General features: G+C 47.4%; 1 protein-coding gene across 10 annotated transcripts in view; it reads right to left on the minus strand.

Annotated features, from left to right (window-relative positions):
* Positions 1-15,498, minus strand: part of PHKA1 (phosphorylase kinase regulatory subunit alpha 1) — a 295,837-nt gene that overhangs the window by 108,216 nt on the left and 172,123 nt on the right. For all 10 annotated transcript variants that reach the window (XR_014460676.1, XM_083159090.1, XM_083159086.1 and 7 more), the window contains 2 exons: positions 15,116-15,194; positions 14,824-14,953 (listed from right to left, as the gene is read on the minus strand). Coding sequence is in view for 9 of the 10 variants with exons in the window: in XM_083159090.1 (XP_083015216.1) it covers positions 14,824-14,953; positions 15,116-15,194 (209 nt within the window). In the remaining variant the exon portion in view is untranslated. The remainder of the gene's footprint in view (positions 1-14,823; positions 14,954-15,115; positions 15,195-15,498) is intronic.

Here is a 15,498-nt window from a genome sequence, read left to right on the forward strand (position 1 = left end):
TTTCGAACACCTGAGGATGCAGACTCCATTCCCCAGGGTGGAGGTCGTGACGACTCAGGAAGTCCGCCTCCCAGTTGTCCACCCCGGGTATGAATATGGCAGGTATCGCCACAGCATGCATCTCTGCCCAGGTCAGAATCTTGAAGACTTCTCTCATGCACGCTCTGCTCTTCGTACCGCCTTGGGGGTTTATGTAAGCAACTGTCGTTGCATTGTCCGACTGGACTTGTATCGCCTGATGTTCCAGGAGGGAGTGAGCCTTCAGAAGAGCATAGTGTACAGCTCTCAGCTCCAAGATGTTTATGTGGAGCTGTGTTTCCATGTATGACCACCGGCCCTGGAATCGCATCCCCCGTGTAACTGCCCCCCAGCCATGAAGGCTGGCATCTGTGGTCAGCAAGATCCAGTCCTGGATCCCGAATCGTCTCTCTGCAAGGAGATTTGGCATATGTAGCCACCACTGCAGGGACTGTCTTGCCTTCATAGACAAGCGAATCAACCTGTGCATGTGGATGTGTGAGCCCGACCATTTGCTCAATAGGTCCCACTGGAATATTCTTGAGTGGAATCTCCCGAACTGAAGTGCCTCGAATGAGGCCACCATAGTTCCCATCAGTCTGATGCAGAGGTACACCGAGACTCTTTCTGGGGCTAGCACCTCCCTCAACAGCTGTTGTATTGCTGCAATCTTCTCCCCTGGGAGAAACACTCTTCTCTCTACTGTGTCCAAAATCATCCCCAAGAACTGGAGACGTTGGGACGGAATCAGTGAAGATTTTGGTATATTCAGGATCCATCCGTGCTGAGACAGGAGATGTCTTGTTGTCTCTATGGCCCCCAGCAGCTTGGACACTGACTCCGCTTTGGGATGATGTTTATCCCCTGAGCCCTTAAATAAGGACATCATCTCTGCCATCACCTTGGTGAAGACTCGTGGGGTCGTTGAAAGTCCAATCGGTAGGGCTTGGAACTGGAATTGTTCCTCCAGGATTGCAAATCTCAGGAAGGCCTGGTGTGGGGCCCACACCGGTATGTGGAGGTACGCGTCCTTCACGTCGATGGACGCTAGATATTCTCCCTCCTCCAGACCTGCAATCACTGCCCTCAGGGATTCCATTTGGAATTTGAACACCCTCAAGTAGGGGTTAAGAGACTTTAGATTTAAGATGGATCGAACCGACCCATCTGGTTTTGGAACCACAAATAGGTTTGAAAAGTAACCCTTGTTCCTTTCTGCAGCTGGCACTGGTATAATGACCTGTGCTAGGATCAGCTTTTGTACAGCTTGTCTGAGGATGCTGCGATCCTCCACTGCTGCTGGGATTCCCGACCTGAAATATCTCTGAGGGGGTGGTCTTTCGAACTCCAGCCTGTAACCATGTGAAATAATGGCCCTGACCCAAGGGTCGAGGGAGAATGCATCCACAGGGCCCTGCGGGCCGACACAGCCATGGCCGAGTTGCGGGCATTAATTGCACCTAACTTTCTGTGCTTCACACATCATTTTTGCTGTGTCCAGGATGTGACGTAGCTTTTCAGCTACCGTAGGTACATCCATGTCACCCAACAGGCCTTCTTGTATCTGGCCTGCCCATGTGAAGATGGCTTTTGCCATCCAGCAGCTAGCAAGCACCGGGCGATGTGATGCCCCACTGGCTGTATACATAGCCTTTACTGTGCCATCTAGTTTCCTATCGACCGCGTCCTTTAAGGTAGAGGTACCTGGGACTGGGAGCACCACCTTCTTTGAAAGGCGGGACACCGAAGCATCCACTATAGGGGGCTCCTCCCACACCTTCCTGCCCGTGGGGTCAAAAGGGAAGGTAGATTTAAAACACTTGGACAATGTGAAGCGTTTCTCTGGATTTTTCCAGGCAGCTTTGAACACCTCTTCTAAATCAGACTGTTCAGGAAAGACGATGTCTTGCCTTCTGTGTGACACAAAAAATGGGTCACCCTTAACCGGTGTGGCTAGAGGTAAATCTAGTACTTCTCTTACAGCAAGGACAAGGTTTTAAGTACCTTGAATGCAAGACTGTGACGCCTGTGAATCTACAATATCATCTGCATCACCATCGCCATCACTATCGCCATCATCCATATCGGAGTAAGGTGCCACAGCATCAAGTGCCCTTTTACGGGACACCCCTGGCATGGGTGTAAGAATATCCACCCTTGCTGACAGGACCTTTAAATCCTGTATTTGTCACCAGCTGTGATGAGACAGTCTCTAACATGGCTTTCATACCAGTGGCCCATGAAGGTTCCTGGGAGTCAGCCTGCGAGCTACTGCGCTGCGTAGACATGTTACTGAGCTGTGGTGACATACATTGCTCACATGCAACCTGTGATGTGGAGCTAGGAGCAAACTTGTTGCTGCAAATCATTGCAAGTTATTTTTCTCACCATGTTGGAGAAAATAACACCCCTTTAAACACACTGCAGTCACGCTGAACACACACACAGTGAATGTACAGTAGTATATATGTATCTAAACACACTATGTGCAGTTTCACATATATAAATGACAGTGTAAAATTGCTTAACTAGCAGTGGGAGACTCAGAGGAATATGGGGGACACCAGCACCCTGTAACCTGGTCTACCGATTAGATAGACCGGCTTTTATGCACAGACACCAATATTATTAATACTGTGTACTGCTATCAGTGGCTTATAGCACACTAGAAGAGCTATCAAGCGCTATACTTGCTGTCTCTGCTGACTGATCTCTCTCCCTTCAAGGCTGCACTGAGGAGTGATCTCTGCTCTGCTGTAATGGCGCCCACAGCATGAGAAGAAACAGAAAGCAGTGTACAGGCGCGCTCAGGTCCCGCTCCGAGCTAAGCCCCGCCCCTTGTAATGACGCCCGGGCTATGCTAATATTTGTACTGGCGCCTGGTAACCCTTTGATAAGGATTGACCCACATAGCGGTATATGCCCTGGTGGTCCAGTGGCAATGCCTGGCATCCAGTCTGTCGGCGTGGCTGCAGTGTTAAAACAGCTGCGCGCGATCCCTGTGCAGGGCCATCGCGCCGCCATCGCCATTATGCCGCGCATAAAACCGCCGTCCCCACTGAGGGGACCCGGCGATCGCTCACCACCGACGTTTTCATGGTTAAGCCAGGGGTGTGCGGCAGCTGGGGGTGTGCTCGCTGCAGCGCAATGCCCGCGGTAACAGCACCCTCTCAGGTCGGTGGACCTGCAGCAGGGATCAGCTTGGTTCCTTGAAAGGCCTGCAGCAGTCCCTTCCCTCGTCGCAGGGAAGCTGTTAAGCCCAAAACAGCCACCCCAAAATAACAAACTAAAATAAATTGAAGAAAAAACTCTCTGGATCTCCAGGAGTGTGCATCCTCTCCTGGGGGCACATTTTCTAAAACTGGGAAGTAGGGGGAAGTAGAGGGGAGGAGCCAGCACACTATGGTTGAAGAAAATGTTATGTGCCTGTCTCCTGTCGGATACCCTTGATTCCCCAAGGTTATAAGACCTCAGTACCCCATAATGAATGAAAGTGAAAAGATGTATAGAATATGGGTTAGACTGCTGTAGTGTGCCACTAAACAAGGTTGTCCACAGTCATCTGTTTGCTACAGATGTAATTATCAAACATATTTGCTGCAGTCATGCTAAACAGCCCCTCTTGGCATGCCAGACTGTGAGAGAATCTCCTAGTCTCACACCGCGAATGCTACTAGGACTCTCGGAGAGACTGAACTTTTTAAAATGTATATTTATTTATTAACACATATTCCGCAGCGCTTTACAGAGAATATTTGAACATTCATATCAGTCCCTGCCCCAGTGGAGCTTACAATCTATATTCCCTACCACATGTGCATTCACACACATTCATTCTAGAGTTAATTTTGTTAGGAGCCAAATAACCTACCAGTATATTTTTGGATTGTGGGAGGAAACCAGAGTACCCGGAGAAAACCCACGCAAGTGTGGGGAGAATATACAAACTACGCACAGTTAGGGCCATGGTGGGAATCAAACCCATGACCTCAGCGCTGTGAGGCAGTAATGCTAACCATTACACCATCGGTACAGAGTATATGACACATATGTGTGGGACTGCATCTTTGAAGCTGCATATTCGGAATACAAATGAATCAATGCAGTCTCCTTGTGCATTCTACTCGCCATGTGTTGTGACTAAGGTGCATTTTTAGCAGAGATGCCTGACATTAGCAGAGATGCACTGAACCTGGGGGCTAACGCACGACCGGCATCTCGCGATGAGCAAGATGACTGAGGATGCATCTGTAGTATTCATATTCATGGACTCCTAGCAGACACTTCCACTGACAACATGGCCTGATAAGCTGAAGACATGCTTCAAGTCATGTGTGGTGAGACCAATGGGTGGGAAGGCACCTCCCTTCAAGCTTGCCTGCTTCCTTAGCACACCGGGTTAAGAGCGGCAGCCTCAGCCTTCTTTGTCATGAAATTCCCTAGAAGGAACACTCCCTACCATGAATCTTGAAATCTAGATATTTGGATATCTGGATAATGAATATATAATATGCACAGTACAGCAGACAGCAGCGGAGGCTGTGTGCGCTCCTCGCACAACCTCCATACTGACCGCATGATGCTGGGGTCCGGAGGTTGGGCTTTCCCATTGCTGTAAACGTGAGCAGGGTCAGATGACCCAGCATACCAGTTTACACTGCCCCCCACACCCAGGTCCTCCTTGTATTTCACCCTAGTCAGGACCAGGGTAGGATTTGCGGGGAAATTAACCCAGCATTATTTTCAGCTACCCCTTTTACTCCAAAGCTGACCCGGGTCCATCCCGGGTATTTGCCTCGGTGTAAAAATAGGATTTATGGTCTTACCTTGATAAATCCCTTTCTTTGAGTCCATAGGGGGCACAGGAGTTCACGCTGGGTATAAGAGGTGAGGTAGCAGAGCGTGCACCAAAGGGTTACAAAAATGTACCCAGCATGCTCCCTGCCTCCCTTCTCCCTCATAACCCGCCCCCTGACCCTGAGTCACCAGTTTCGTTAGCAAGCCCAAGGTAGGAGCAGAGCCAGAGAAGAAGGAAGAGCATACGCACACCCACATAGCATACAGGCCCTAAAGCCATGGAACTTTCCTACATAGGAAGCCCCGCTACCAGGTGCGTCTGGGAGGGCGTCCTGTGCCCCCTATGGACTCAAAGAAAGGGATTTATCAAGGTAAGACCATAAGTCCTATTTTCTTTTTCGTCCCCTAGGGGGCACATGAGTTCACGCTGGGACGTCCTAAAGCTGTCCCCTCACGGGTGGGGGACGCTCCTGGACTGCGGAAAGCACATGTCTACCAAACTGTGCATTAGCCGATGCAAAGGTATTAAATGCATAAAACTTGATAAAGGTCTGGGAAGAGGACCAAGTAGCCGCCTTACAGAGCTGTTCAGCCGAGACGCCTCGATTAGCGGCCCAGGATGTACCCACAGACCTGGTAGAATGTGCAGTAATCCCCTCCGGGGGAGTAATCAGTGCGGAAAGATACGCTTGGCGAACCACTGATCTGAGCCATCTCGCCAAGGACTGTTTGGAAGCGGGCCAGCCCCTCTTATTGGCCCCATAAAGCACAAACAGTGAACCCGACTTACAAGTTGACTTAGTCCTGCGAAGATAAATCTGCAACGCACGGACTACATCAAGAGAAGCTTCAGCTTCAGAAGAACCTGGAAAAGAAGGCACCACTATTTCCTGGTTAAGGTGAAACTCAGACACCACCTTTGGAAGAAAATCCAGTTTGGTACAAAGAACCGCCCTGTCCGGGTGAAATACCAGAAAAGACGGTTTCCATGATAATGCACTCATGTCAGACCCCCTTCGTGCTGAGGAAATAGCCAACAAGAAGCCACCTTCCAGGATAGCCATTTCAGATCCACCTCCTCCAGAGGCTCGAAAGGAGACGATTGAAGTGCCCGGAAAACCTCTAAAGAGGGACACCTCAATAGCTAGCCCGTCAAAGCCAGGCGACTCAAGTCCGGGTGTCGGAATGGCCCCTGTGAAATTAGGTCTGGACGCAGAGGAGAGGCTACCAACAGGTTCCATAGATCCGCGTACCAACCTCGACGGGGCCACTAGGATCATCATTCCTCCCTCCTTTCTGAACTTCCACAGAAGGCGAAGTAGGAGTTGGAACAGGGGGAATGCGTACACTGTCCTGCCGACTTAAAAAGTCTGCCTCAAAATTGAGAACCCCTGGGATGAAGACTGCAGAGATTGCAGAAATCTGCTTCTCCGCCCACCTGAATATCTTGGAGACTTCTTTCATCGCTCCTTTGCTGCGTGTCCCGCCCTGCCTATTGATAACGGCCACGGGCGTGGTGCTGTCGGACCGGATCTTTACATGGCACCCTCGGATGAGGGACCCCAACCTCTGAAGAGCCAGAAGGATTGCTCTCAATTCCAGGAGATTGATCGGAAGGCGACTCTCCTGAGCCATCCAGCGACCCTGAAAAGATTGAGAATTGCAAGACTCAGGTTGGAATCCAAAACGGGCGGCCCTGAGACAAGTTGTCTGTCTTTAACCACCATGTGAGAGACAGGCGAACCTTCGGGGGCAGTGTGATCAATTGACTCCTTAGACGAGTATGATCTCCTGTCCACTGGCTGAGAGTGTAAAGCCGAAGTGGGCGCGAGTGAAACTGTGTATACTCTACCATGTCGAAGACACCACCATACACTTGTGTACTGAGACCCTTCTGTGACCTATAAGGGAATGAATCTTCCTCTGAAGGGAGTGGATCTTATCCTCTGGAAGATATACTCTCTACAACCGAGTGCCCAGCCGAGCTCCCAAGTGAAGTGTCCTTTGGGAAGGAGTAAGAAACGATTTCTTCGAGCTTATCCTCCAACCGTGATAAGAGATTGATTAATAAAATGGAGAACCTAGGATTGGGTGAAAATATCTGCAGATGGGTAGGGAATTGGCTATGTAATAGAGAACAAAGAGTGGTTGTGAATGGTGCCGTATCAGATATGATACCGGTACTAAGTGGAGTGCCCCAGGGTTCGGTTTTGGGGCCCATTTTGTTTAACATTTTTATTAACGATATTGGGATAGGGTTACTCAGCAATGTATCCATGACACCAGAAGATGTCACCATGCTTCAAAATGATCTTGCAATTCTAGATGAGTGGGCAAAAAAATGGAAGATGAGGTTCAATGTAGATAAATGTAAGGTTATGCACCTTGGGAGACACAACCAGTGTGCAAGTTACAACCTTAGCGGAGAGGAACTGGGTAATTCCATACTTGAAAAGGATCTAGGAGTCCAAATAGACAGCAATCTAGGATGTAGTGCCCATTGTAATGTAGCTACAAAAAAGGCCAACAAAATTCTGGCATGTATTAAGAGGGGAATGGAAACTAGGGACTCAAGGGTAATTATGCCACTATATAAAGCATTGGTGAGACCTCACCTAGAGTACGGAGTACAGTTCTGGGCCCCACACTATAAAAAGGACATCATAGAATTAGAAAAAGTCCAAAGGCGTGCAACAAAGCTTATTAGGGGAATGGAGAATTTAAGCTACGGGGAGAGATTAAGCAATTTGGGACTATTTACATTAGAAAAGAGACGTTTAAGGGGGGACATGCTCAACATGTACAAGTATATCAAGGGCCAATATAAGGAACTGTCACACACCCTATTTTCTACTAGAAAGGAATCTAGGACGCGAGGGCATGAGTATAGATTAGAAGAAAAAAGATTTCATTCAGCTAGTAGAAAGAATTTCTTTACGGTCAGAACAGTCAAACTCTGGAACTCTCTTCCCAGAGAGGTGGTAACTGCTGGCTCATTAAATGCGTTCAAGGCAAAGTTGGACAAACATTTACTGGAGAAAAACATCCATGGGTACAAATAAGAAATATAATTTGTCTGTAAAATACCAGAACCTACCAAATCAGCAATGGATATCTATACCAGGTTGAACTAGATGGACGCAAGTCTTTTTTCAGCCTTACCTACTATGTAACTATGTAACAGAAGTGTAATCACGACCTGCAAATGACTCCGTAGTAGGTCTGGGGACTTTGCCAAAATCAGTGGGCCGTCCAGGTATGGAATCATCCGAACCCCCAGCCGGTGCAGGTGTGCAGCCCTGACCGCCATTACCTTGGTGAACACCCTGGGAGCCGTAGATAGACCAAAAGGTAGCGCCCTGAACTGGAAGTGTTCGACCCGAAGGGCGAACCTCAAAGTGCTGATGTTCCTGTCGGATGGGGATGTGAAGTATATCTAGCGAGGCCATGAAGTCCCCTGGCTCCAGTGAGAGAATGAACGCAGGGACTCCATGCGAAACTTCGGCACTCGCAGAAAAATAGTGAGCGACTTCAGATTCAGGATAGGACGGTGAGAACCATCCAGTTTGTCAATCAAGAATAGGGTGGAGAAGAACCCCTGACCCCTCTGCTCCTGAGGAACTGGAACAATGACGTTCGAGTCCAAAAGAGAGCAGATGGAAAGCTGTAGCACTTGTCGTTTCGCTGGGTCCTTTGGAAGACCCGTGCAAAAATAACACTGAGGAGGGGGGAACCGGAATGTCAGGGCATAGCCCCTGGAGACCACCTCCCTGACCCAAGCATCCGTCGAGGTGCCCCACCACTCTGGCGCAAAGGACAGAAAACGGCCTCCCACCCTGGGATCCCCCGGGTGGGGACTCGCCCCCTCAGGCTGCCGGCTTGTCCCTCTGTTTAGCCACTGGACGTCTGGTAGCCCAGGGCTGCTTGGTGCAGGGCTTGGCTCCCTTAGTGGATGAGGAAAATCTAGAGGAAGGACTAGTGCCGTCGGACAAACCTCTCTCCACCTTGCCCGCCCACTCAGACACTGCATTGGCCACTCATGACGCGGCAAGCGTGGTACACCTAATGGTCCCTGCCTGTGAAAAAGCAGTCCTGAGGAAATTCTCAGAGGGGTCCTTCAAAGATGAAGAATCCGAAATGGGCAGTACTGAAGCGCGAGCTAATCGCGCAACATGATCATCCGCCAGGGGAGGATTTTCCCACTTAGCCCTCTCTGTGGGAGGAACAGGTTAAAAAGTAGTAAGTCGCTTGGAAAGCTGGAACCATCTAAACGGTTGAGACCACGCAGTCTCCAATAAATCCTCCATGAGGGCCGAAGGCGGGAGCTGGGCCGATACCTTCTTAAGACGCTTAAAAAGCAGGTCTTTACTTTTAGGGGCAGGAGCCTCATCCTCCATCTGGAGGACTGCCTTAACCTCCTGCATCAGAGACACTACCTCCGCTGAGGACAAAGTGTCATCGGCCCCTGCGGATTCCGCCACTGAAGAGTAAGAACTCCCCTCTGAGCTGGAATCCGAATCGGAACGCGGAGAACCCGCATAGGGACTCTGCTGCCTACACTGCCTCCTGGAATCCCTGCCCGTTAGAGTAGCCGTCAACCCCTGCACAGATTGTGCAAAGGATTGCCACCAAGGGGGCTCTACATAAGCAGGAGCTGCCCCAACACTGGTGCTGGCCACTGCCACAGGGGGCAGGGGCGCAGGAGGTACAGGAGTTGACAAGTGGTCAATATGTCAATACCTGAGTCAATGTCGAAGCCCAGGCCGGTTCCTGCTGTGAAGGCGGCAGAAGATCTGCTTCAAGGGCCAAACACCTGGAACAGATATCCTCCTCCTGCCGAGAGAGTATGTCCACACATACCCTACAGGTACGCTGCATCGGAGATGGAGTCTCCTTGCCAGGTTTCGCCTTAGGCATACTGTTCAGCAGTTACAACACTGACACCCAAGCAACACACTTGCAGCCTTACCCACAAAGCTTTAGCAAAGCCATTTGGTATGGGCAGATAAACTCAACAATTCAGCAAGCTGAAAAGGAGACACCGTATATGCAAAGCCAATACTATGAATGGTGACAGTGTTTCAAACGGTCATCTCTTCCAATGATATTGGAAGGAAGATAGCAGCAGAGCCCAACAATCCAGCAGCAGGAGAGGAGAAATACCACACACACACCAGGCTCCAGGAGCAGGGTGTGGGGGAGAATCCCAGCAGCCTCCGTCTCTAAACCCAGCAAGTGCCAGAATGGCTGCTGATTAGGACCTTAATGAGGAGCTGGGACACCTGGGGCAATCCTACATCACCTGGTGTTCCTATGTGGTCACCCACTCAAGTACTAACCAGGCCCAATATACAGCATTAGCTGTAGATCCCAGGCTGTCTTCAAGCTTCCAATGATATTGGAAAGAAGACATCAGCAGAGCTCAACAATCCAGCCAGCAGCAGGAGAGGAGAAATACTACACACACACCAGGCTTCCAGGAGCAGGGTGTGGGGGAGAATCCCAGCAGCCTCCGTCTCTAAACCCAGCAAGTGCCAGAATGGCTGCTGATTAGGACCTTAACGAGGAGCTGGGACACCTGGGGCAATCAGAGAGCAAGCCTCAGCACGTCCCCAGGGGTGGGGGAGGGACTAACCTACAGCACCTGGTGTTCCTATGTGGTCTCCCACTCAAGTACTAACCAGGCCCAATATACAACATTTCCAATGTGTATGGCTGTAGGTTCCCAGGCTGTCTAACCTCCCCCTCAGGCATCAACCCCCGGGACATAGCCTGACTAATTGTCCCTGGTGATCTAGTGGAAAGGTGGAGCAGTCCAGACCCCCACTGCCTGCCCCCCCGCTGACTCCCATACAAACGGGGGGGATCGCTGCTAGACGCGGCTCCCTGCAAGCAGGGAACCGCCGCTTACCTGCCCGGGGACGGAGTGCAGCATGCGGGAGCCTCCGAGAGAGGGTCCCGCGACGGAAGTCCCCAGCCCAGTCGCCAGCGCTGCCGCCGCCGAGTGATGGAGCTGCGCTGCCGGTTATTCACTAAAAGAGCACCCGCCGCAGCAGCTCTAACCCATGGCTGTTCTAACAGCCGCGATAATGGTGCTGCTCTCTCCTTGGCACCAAAGAAAAAACTGGTGACCCAGGGTCAGGGGGCGGGTTATGAGGGAGAAGGGAGGCAGGGAGCATGCTGGGTACATTTTTGTAACCCTTTGGTGCACGCTCTGCTACCTCACCTCTCATACCCAGCGTGAACTCCTGTGCCCCCTAGTGGACGAAAAAGAAAGGGGTATTAGTAACTCTTGTCTGGAGAGGGATACAGAGGGAGTAAGAATTATTAATATCAAATGTCTCTGTCACCAGTGGTATGTGCTTGATGGGATGGGGTGTGAGAGGATACACTACTTCTACAACATCCAACTGATTTGGGCCTCAGCTGTGTCTCCCTTTAGGAAACGGTCATTGCTATGACAGAATACCTATATATACTGTATACATTTCCAAAGTATCGTTACTGCTAACCACTCTTTCAGGAAAAGCATATTAGAATCTCATATATGAAACTGTGAGGTAATGGATGGAGATGAGAAATATAATATCTGAATTTATTAATTGACATTTGAACAAACTGATACAGCAAATAATCAAGAGATACAATCTCTAATCTCCAGAGACTCTTACAGTACAGTCTAATATGAATGCATTTTTCTATTCTTTATACACATTTCTTTAATTTTATTTCACAGTTCATAATATCTAATAAATATTTTATAATAAATTAATAAAGGGTAATGTTTAATAAAGTGCATCCATAAACGACAGGAGCAAATGTGCTTTCTCCAGCACATACTTATAGAATATCAATGCAATAAGTACATATAATAATTTATGTTGGAACAGGTTGAGTATCCCTTATCCATAGTTTCCAGAATGGAATTTATTATTATTAATTTTTGTTTTGGTAAAAGCACTACTGGGGACACGATATGAAACTGGCATGAAATATGTGCAAGAAAATGAGAAAAAGGAGAAGAAAAAGAAGACTCTTTTTGTGGGGCACTCTTGTATATATAGATTAATTTATTTAAAATGTAACTTTTATTTATTTTATATTTAAGATAAATGGGACAATTGGGCCTATCGTGCTATAATAAAATAAATTAAATCCTTCCTGTGCCCCTTATGCAGCAAGCTTTTACAATATATGCTATGTACTTGGGGGGGTAGGCTTATTGGTAGGAAGGGTTATTCCCCTCTGGGAATCTTGAATAGACAATGTGTTTCCAGTGTGGCCGAAGCTCTACTAACTGGGGATCGTTTGGAGGCAAAGTTTATTATATAGAATCCTGTATTAGGTAATTGAGGGGTGTATTCCCTGTTGGTAATAAAGAATTCTATCTAGTATAGGTAAGTGTTAAATTCCCTCTGGAAAGGAGACTGCTTATTAATTGCTGAGAGTAATGGAGCAGTACCCTGCTCATTATACCTCTTTCTATCAAATGCAAAACAGTATTTATGCAGATACTGTATAGTATATTGGAGGTCTAGATATGAGAGTATAGATATGGCAACAATGTCTTGATCTCAATATCCAGTTTTTTGTTCTCAAAAAGCTAAGTTACCTGTACCCCATTTGGGTGATACACACCATTTATTTATTTTTTTATTAGTTTTTTTTATTGGTGTTATGATTTGAAACAACACAAGACACAGATGGAAAAAAAAACAGCAATAATAACGACAAAAGGAAAAGGGGAAGAGAAAAAAATATATATACATAAAAATAATAAAATAAAATAAAAACAGCTGAAATATAACCACAGATAATACACATGTTGAATATGTCAGGTAGATCAGATTAAAGCCGGAAATTAAACATGTCCAATGATAAACAATGCAGGTAAAGAAGGTATGAACCCCACTTTGATAAAATTACATTGTAAGACTGTTAGGACCTGTGGTTCTGCTAGGCGAGTTCAACAATGATAAAGATAAATCTGTATAGGTGCTAAGGGTACCCGTATGGCCTTCCTTTTCCCTGTATTCAGTCCATTTGAACCATTTAATGTGAATAGAAGATGCTTTAGAGGAATAGGCAACATCAGAGGTTTCAAATAAAAAGTGCTTATGTATCTTATTTTCAATCATTTGAATACTTGGGATATCTGGGGACTTCCAAAATTGGGCAATAGAAGCTTTAGCCGCTACCAGTATGATACACACCATTTTTGAGAATTGGTTATAGGCTACCCAGGCCGCACCCCACCACAGGTGAGACTAGGTCTCACTTGACCTCCATTACCCTGGGTGGGTAGAACCTTGTGTGGAATCCAAAAACCACACTTTTTGACCCGGCATACCCGTTAACACTGTCCCACCAACTGGAACCTCCCCGGGTTCCACCCTGGTCAGGATTTTTTCAGCTACCCCATTTACACCACCGCTGACCTGGGACAAAGAGGCAAAAACCCGTTTTTTTTTGCGGTGGTGTAAAAGGGGTATAATTATTTACTTAGTGAAGTTCTATTTTTATATATTATATGTTGAAAATATTTTTCATAAATATACTAACTTTTTTGAAGGAGCATAGAACCTTCAATTACAACTGTAAATAAGACGTTAACACAATTTTGCAAGCTTGAAATTAGAGACATTAAGGTACTTGTTTCCTATCTGGGCGCCCAGGTTTTGTACGTACGGCACCGTAATGAAATCGGATCGCATCGCATCGTACACATACACGATATTGACCGATGCGATGCGATGCGATCCGATTTCCAATAGGAAACAATGTGAAATGGCTCAATTTAGCCAAATTCTCATAGGAACAATAGTAAATGGGCCAAAAACACCCCTGAACATTGAAATGTCCCCCCAAAAGTAGTTTACGCCACCCCGCCATCAACGTGAACCCGAAGCGTGGCGAGCGCAGCGAGCCCGCGAGGGGCGGCGGTACGCGTCCTCCGACCTTTTCATGCCCTACTATCCACGTCGGCGTGGAGTGAGAATAGAATAGTGTGGCGAGCGCAGCGAGCCACCGAGCCCGAAGCGTGGCGAGCGCAGCGAGCCCCGCGAGGGGCCGCGGATACCTTCACAGTTATACGCGTCCCCTCGCGGGCGACGCGGACACCTGGGAAGCCCGCGAAGGGACGCGTTTACCTGTGAAGGTATCAGTGTCCCCTCGCGGGGCTCGCTGCGCTCGCCACGCTTCGGGCTCGGTGGCTCGCTGCGCTCGCCACACTATTCTATTCTCACTCCACGCCGACGTGGATAGTAGGGCATGAAAAGGTCGGAGGACGCGTACCGCCGCCCCTCGCGGGCTCGCTGCGCTCGCCACGCTTCGGGTTCACGTTGATGGCGGGGTGGCGTCAACTACTTTTGGGGGGACATTTCAATGTTCAGGGGTGTTTTTGGCCCATTTACTATTGTTCCTATGATAATTTGGCTAAATTGAGCCATTTAACATTGTTTCCTATGGGAAATCGAATCGGATCGCATCGCATCTTTCAATATCGTGTATGTGTACGATGCGATGCGATCCGATTTCTCTACGGAGAATAGCATGGTGCGCAATTAACTTAGTGGGCGCCCAGATAGGAAACAAGTACCGACATTAATTTATTACTCTGGTATACTCAATAACTTTTGCTATCACGTGTCTGCTGCTAGAAGGAAGCGTTAACAGATAGGATGGACAAAATTATGTTCTAGTTGCAAAGATAAAGTCTACCCCTATTTACCTAGTACAGACCTAGGAAAGTTTCCTATATTTAATAATTTATCATATACACAGTACAGTCATTTATATGTTCCATATTTTCATTTCTCATTATCTATTATTATACAAAGGCTATATAATACAATATTTAAGAGAAAATAAGTATTTAAATGCAGGCCAATTACATTATGTCAATAAATGTGTCATGAAAGTGATTTTGGTGCAGGAATACATGGAAGTATATGCAGTAATGAATACTTAGATAAGGATGTTAGCAACTTAATATACTCAGGCACTTACTGGAACAGGAAAGTGAATGGGAAAGTTCTGTCACCATCACCTGGATGATGAGTCCAATACGCAAGCGGAACATCTCAGCAAACAGAGAAGGCTGGGTTCTCATGTACATAGCCAGATACACCATTATTTCCTGTGGGCAAAGAAAACATCAATATAGAATTTTAAAAGCACTGGTGTAAAATGTGTTCACAATGCAAGTCTATAAAGCATAAATCCATTGTGTGCACTTTTATATGCAAGCTTACAATGGAATATCACTGAATGCCCAAATTCCTCTTAGAAGTTCACACACCTGCGTAAGAATAGAAATGCTCATATTCTGTTCACTGGCTTCATCAATCAGACTAATTAGCCTGTCATACGGAAGGGGCCTATGATGCAGAACATATAGATCAGATATTAATACACAGAAGTTAAAGTGGCTTATAAAAATATGCGTATACATTTAGAACACTCAGAGCAAGAACGCTCTGCTCCTTTTGGTTTGGGTAGTGTGGTTGGTGCGTGGTTTTAAGAATAATGAAAAGGTTTGTGTGCAGAATAATTGTTTTACTTCAAATGATGCAGGTATACATACATACACATTAATATTAAGGAAAAAAATTAAATTAAATAATACGGAAACACTGGCGAAAGCACCAAACATCAAAGACAAACTGGTCCACAGCTACATCC

The sequence above is a fragment of the Crinia signifera genome, chromosome 9 (assembly GCF_055691185.1).
Source record: "Crinia signifera chromosome 9, ASM5569118v1, whole genome shotgun sequence".
NCBI lineage: Eukaryota > Metazoa > Chordata > Amphibia > Anura > Myobatrachidae > Crinia > Crinia signifera.